Genomic DNA, 6,245 nt, shown 5'->3' with positions numbered 1-6,245 from the left:
GAGTAAGAGGGCCAGCAAATCTTAAACAAAATGAGATGTAGTTTCTGAGGCTTAATAAGAGTGTAAATTCCCCCCCCCCAAATGATGATGTTGATGACGTTATCCATTCAGTCGTGTCCGATCTTGGCGATTGTATGGGCCAGGTCTCGCCACATCTTCCAATCTTGCATTACTATTTTGAGTTTTTCTATGCCCTGGCAGGTGTCAGCTTTGATGGTGTCCAGCCGTCACTGTTCTTTGGCGGCCTGGAGCTGCATTAGCTGCCAATTCATTTCTGGGTCCAATGTAAGATGCTGGTTGTCACCTTTAAAGCCCAAATACCCTGGGGTCAAGTTATTTGAAGGGCTGTAATAGTAGTAGTAGTAGTAGTAGTAGTAGTAGTAGTAGTAGTAGTAGTAGTAGTAGTAGTAATAATAATAATAATAATAATAATAATAATAATAATAATAATAATAATAAAGTTGGAAGGGACCTTGGAGGTCATCTAGTCCAACCCCCTGCTCAGGCAGGAAACCCTACACCATTTCAGACAAATGGCTGTCCAGTCTCTTCTTAAAAACTTCCAGTGTTGGATTATTCACCACTTCTGGAGGCAGGTTGTTCCACTGATTAATTATTCTAACTGTCAGGAAGTTTCTCCTTAGCTCTAGGTTGTTTCTCTCTTTGGTTAGCTTCCACCCGTTGCTTCTTGTCCTGCCTTCAGGCGCTTTGGAGAATAGCTTGACTCCCTCTTCTTTGTGGCAGCCCCTGAGATATTGGAACACTGCTATCATGTCCCCGCTCGTCCTTCTCTTCATTAGACTAGACCCGGGGTAGGCAACCTTGGCTCTTTTATGATTCATGGACTTCAACTCCCAGAATTCCTGAGCCAGCTATGCTGAAGGGAAAGGGAGAGGTTTCCATGCTGAGCCAAGCTGGCTCAGGAATTCTGGGAGTTGAAGTCCACGAGTCATAAAAGAACCAAGATTGCCTACCCCTGTAATAGAGGGATCCATCCTTTTGTTAAATAATTCAATTAAAATCAAGATGCTGCTGCAATTGAAGCCCCGCCTCTTCTTATGCAAATAAAGCAAAGATCATGATGTCACGACCGCCATTTTACCCTTTTTTTAAACATACCTGCCGACACTGTACCCCTTATTTGCCCATTTCGCTAAAGCTAAAAAAAAAAAGTGATTTCTCCATTTTAACAGCAACCAGCTTTCTTGAAAGTAAAAAAAAAAAAAAAGGAACAGCATAAAATATTGAAATGGGCTCATAATCTGAAAACCCGTAGCCAAAGGCTCCCTTTTTTTTAAAATAAAGAGATCTGCTTTGAATGGACTATGGCATTTTCATCCTCAGGTGAATTCTAGTTGCTTAGGCAACAGGTGGAAGACCTCTAGTTATCTTGGCAACAAAGTATGCCAGGTCTAAGCTGCCTACTCTACTAGCCTTCCCACACGGCTTTAAAAAAAAACAAAACAAAAAAACCTTCACATTGTTTTCTGGAGGCATATGGATGACCTTTGGAGTGCTAGAAATGGCTCTTGCGAATCTTTTAACGTAGGTATGTCTCTTTGGGTAGCAATCAAGTTAAAATGAATGCAGTGAACCGGCGGCCTGAGAGATTAGCAGAAAATTATTAGGTATTATTCCCCTATTGTGGAAAGGAGAAAATAGCAAAGGAGGATTGTAAACCACTGTTTACATGTTCCGCAGATCTGACATGAGTGAGGTGCTGGTTTATAAATTATGCTGCTTTTCCATGACAGAGATACAGTGGCCAGGCTTCATGCCAAACATTAAAAATGGAAGTGCTGGGAATCTTTTGGTTTGGTTTCTTCCTGTAATTTGCAAACCTGCCTAAAATAATTTTGTGACTGTGAACGAGCAAATCTGATTCCTTTGACAAAATTGTTTTTTAAAAAAATTATATACATATACCTGCTTGTGATCTTATAACTTCTTTGATATGTGTCTGATAGTCTCTCTCTCTCTCTCGCTCTCTCTTTGTGTGTGTGTGTTGTATACATATCAGGAGAGACTGGAGGAACTGAATATGTACAGCCTGGAGGACAGAAGGAAAGGGAGGACATGATTGAAAACTTTAAATATATTAAGGGTATGAATAAGGTCCTAGAAGGCAATATTTTCAATATTAAGCAAAAATCAAGAACATGGGGCCATCATCAGCCTTTTTTTAAAAAAAAGAAGACTTCCCAAATATAGATAGAGAAGTTGATATGCAATCAAGAAGTTGATATGCAATCCTGGCTGATGTGTTCCGTGCCTGCTTTATAAGAATATGGATATTTTTACCTTTGTGGTGGGATGCAGGTGTCATTAATTAATTCAAGCCTTCTAATTGTATAGTCAAAACATTTTAGGGAAAAAATTATATTAGACTCTGAGCCAAACCATGTACTAAATTGCTTTTTTTCCCCACAAAAAAAAACCTGGCAGTTCTTCTCACTGTAATAATCCCAAGAGGTTCCATTGTCTCCAGTTCCATTCTGGGCAGATGGTCAGATCTTTCCTTCTCCTACGCTGTCACAGAATTTTGCCTTCCTGACAAAAAAACAAAAACAAAAAACATGATGTAAACAGTACAATTTGGCAAATGCCTGTACAGAAGGAAGTCTGTCCTTCCATTCCATGGAGATTGTTTTGCTTTGTATTTAAAACTGTAGATAGCTTAGTGGAAATGTTGGCATGTATCTTTCCTTACTTGTTTCCAAAGAGGATTTTGTTTCCTACCAAATTTAATCCCAGATCTTTCCCTCAGTTGATTTCTTTAAAGAAAATCACAACAATTGGGCATTTTTCTGATATCCATAAACATCAAACTCAAAAGACCACTGAAGACCACAGTACAAGTACAAGTAGTCCTTGACTTACAACAGTTCGCTTAGTGACTGTTCGCAGTTACAATAGCACTGAAAAAAGACCCCCCAAGCCACAGCCGAGCAAGACAACTGCCGGCCCGCCCGGCCGCACTCTTCCTCCTGTCTGAGGTTTTCAATGTTGTGAGCATTTCTGTTGAGGATTGGCAGCGGGGGTGGAGTGGGGGGTGTTTGGTTTTTATTCCCCCCGTCTGCTGGGTGGTCGCAGCAGGTTTTGGTCACTTCACATGACCCTGGGACATTGTGACTGTCATAAATATGAATCAGTTGCCAAGCATCTGAATGTAAATCACAAGACCCTGGAGATGCTGCAACATTCCAGCTGATCGGCGCTTCTTCTGGGCTCAGCAGAAGCACCAGGATCAGCGCCGAGCTCCAGCTGGAGCCTGGCACTGATCCTGGTGCTTCCACTGACTCCTGACAGCCCCGAAGCGCCGTTCAGCTAGAAAGTGGCACTGATCCTGGCGCTTCCGTTGAGCCCTGACAGCCCTGCAGCTCCAGCCATCTCTCGCTCAGGCTTGTCCGGTGCTGCCACCGATTCAGCTCATTCCCCTCCCCCGCTACCATTTTTCTGGGATGGCCACGTACCACCTGCCAGGTGCCAATGTACCACAGGTGGTACCCATACCACTGGTTGAAAAGCCCTGCTCTAGTGCAATTTACTTTCTTGTAGCGCAAGGCTTACTAATAATGCACCTAATAATCATTTCCCGCATGGAATCTGCCTTACTGAAATCCCCCCCACCTCCCAATTACTTGTTCCTTTCAAAAAAAACAAAACGAGAAAGGGGTGCTGACTTACCTTTGCCTGCCGTGAAAATCTCCAAATACTCCTCCCATGTTCCAGGATGGGGTAACGTTTTGTTCATTCTTTGGAAATGGAAACAGGACACCAGGCAATCTTTGGGATTTCTTGCCATATAAATGAACTGAGGCAATAACAGCAGGTGGAAAAAAAACAGTCCAGGATTAAGCAATAAGTAAAAATAGCACTGTGCTTGAGTGTTTCAAGGCCTTGGCAATTCTGAGGCAGGTGGACTTCAACTCCCAGAATTCTGGCTGGGGAGTTGAAGTCCACATGTCTTAACACTGGAGGTTTTTAAGAAGAGACTGGACAGCCATTTGTCTGAAATGGTATAGGGTTTCCTGCCTGAGCAGGGGGTTGGACTAGATGACCTCCAAGGTCCCTTCCAACTTTACTATTATTATTATTACTAGCTGTACCCGGCCACGCGTTGCTGTGGCTCAGTCTGGTTAAATGGAAAAGAAAGAAAAGAGAAAGCGCACGTTTGTAATATGTTTAATTTCACAATGCTTGTGGGTATACAATATTTTTTGTTGTTCCATTGTCTTTATGGGATCGTAAAATTGGAAATTTGGAAATCGTAAATGGATCGTAAATCGGAAACATTGAAATGGAATTGTAAAATCGTAGCGTGTGTTGCTTTTATGTCCAACAGATGGCGCTGTTTTTTTTAAAAAAGCATGTTTTTAACCTGTCACAGGTGTGACATCTATATAATAGTAGGTATATAAAAACACGTGCGTATTCGAATGCAACGTTGTGTCAAAATTTCAAAGCAATCGGTGAAGAACTTTCGGAGATTTAAGATTTTGAACAAACGAACATTTACATTTTTATTTATATAGATGATGATGATGATGATGATGATTAGTTGCCAAGGTTGAGAAACACTAGAATCAAGGGAAGGGGGGATGGCACCACAGAGAGGTGGGGAGGACCATTGCCTTTAACTCTTTCACTGCCACACTCAACTCTGGTTTTCAACAGTGTTAATGTTAAGCAATGGAAGAGCAGCTAATTGTTGGACTTTGCTTAGGGCGGGGTGGGGAACCTTGGCTCTTTTATGACTTGTGGACAAGTCATAAAAGAGCCAAGGTTCCCCACCCCTGGCTTAGGCCATCAGTTGGCCTTAATCCAGCCCTGACAAGAAATCTTTGCCCATGTGACAGCAGATAAGAGATGTAGTCTCCCCCTCCCCAAAGGTATACAATTGACCATCTTGGTAAGAAGGATTTCACTCCATTCCCACAAACAAATGGGAATGTGGAGGAATTGCTCCACTTAGAGCCCAACCTACTTCACATGACTTTTTTTGTGGCAGGAGCAGTGGTGGGATTCAGCCAGTTCGCACCACTTTGGCAGAACCGGTAGCTAATTTTTTTGTNCTGGTGGTTCACATATTTGAATCCCACCACTGGGCAGGGGACTAAGGTAGGAGCAACCAGGACATGTGTTGTCTTGAGGTAGGAGATAAATCTAACATGAAGTTAAGTAAGTAAGAAGGTAGTCAATGACTCCGTTTATATTTAATTTGGGATCTTCTGGAGAAGATTTGGCAGCAACAAGAAATACCTTGCAGTTCTCGGTCCAGAAGGACTTAGGGAGCAGCTGGACAGGAAGGTGAGTCTTGAGGGTCCTTGGAGAGGGCATCATTTCAGCTTGGTCCACTCCTGTTTAAAGACACACCGAAGACAAAAGGGATTAGAATCCATATTTGGACCTGAATTAATATTTAAGACATGTCTGGCTACTTGTACAGATTTGCTGAGGATGTCTGGTTAGGCATGTTCCCCCTGCCCCAATAAACAACTTCTCCCAGGCTTCTGTGTGGAAGTGGCAGGCTAGTTAGATCTACCCGAGGTCTGGAATGGCCTTGCCCATTCAATGAATGGGTGTCGATGATGCACAGGGGCCCTCTGACATTTCTCCAGGTCGCCTTCTTGTTGGATCATATCCACGATCTCTTGTATCCAAGTGGTACCTAAGGAGAGAGGGAGAGACCAACATTCATCTATCCTGTACTAGGCAGAAGCGATGTAGGCCTGAAGGCCCTCCACACAAAAGAAGCTGAAGTCTGCAATCACTCACCTTTCTGCAGGTTTTCTGTCACTTCTTCCAGCCCCAAAATGGGGAAAGGGATTATGCAACTCTAGAAACCTTCCCTCTAATCATCGTCAGAAAGATTTAGCAAAGCCTCACAAGAACTATTTCAGCTTGTACAGCAGCTAAGAAAGGTTGGGAATTGGGATTTTGCAAAGGATCACTAAACCAGATTAAATTCTTTCTGACAATACAAGATCATTCTTACCCAATCCAATGGCCATCCCAGACAGCTGAACAGACGTTTATTTATTTAATTTATTTATTTTATTTAATTTATATGCCGCCCTTCTCCCGACGGGACTCAGGGCGGCGCACAACATATTTAAAACAAAACATAAATACATTCCCCCCCCAATAAAACCGAATTAAATCAAATTTTAAAGTTGTGTCTCTGTCAAATTGCTAAAAAATAAACCCCATATAAAATCCTCCCTAGGTCAGGTCCGCTTGCT

At 42.5% G+C, this 6,245-nt stretch overlaps 1 protein-coding gene across 1 annotated transcript in view; it reads right to left on the bottom strand.

Annotated features, from left to right (window-relative positions):
• Window positions 1-227: 227 nt before the first annotated feature.
• LOC107296284 (sulfotransferase 1C2-like) overlaps window positions 228-6,245 on the bottom strand; it is a gene marked incomplete at its 5' end in the record, with an annotated part of 10,144 nt that continues 4,126 nt past the window's right edge. The window contains 4 exons of the mRNA XM_015825630.1: window positions 228-304; window positions 3,688-3,814; window positions 5,263-5,360; window positions 5,546-5,671. Coding sequence (XP_015681116.1) covers window positions 228-304; window positions 3,688-3,814; window positions 5,263-5,360; window positions 5,546-5,671 — 428 coding nt within the window. The remainder of the gene's footprint in view (window positions 305-3,687; window positions 3,815-5,262; window positions 5,361-5,545; window positions 5,672-6,245) is intronic.

This window comes from Protobothrops mucrosquamatus, unplaced genomic scaffold (assembly GCF_001527695.2).
Source record: "Protobothrops mucrosquamatus isolate PMUCROS unplaced genomic scaffold, P.Mucros_1.0 scaffold2733, whole genome shotgun sequence".
NCBI classification, from domain to species: Eukaryota; Metazoa; Chordata; class Lepidosauria; order Squamata; family Viperidae; genus Protobothrops; species Protobothrops mucrosquamatus.
The sequence above is the reverse complement of the archived record's forward strand: the minus strand, read 5'-3'. Positions and strand labels throughout refer to the sequence as shown.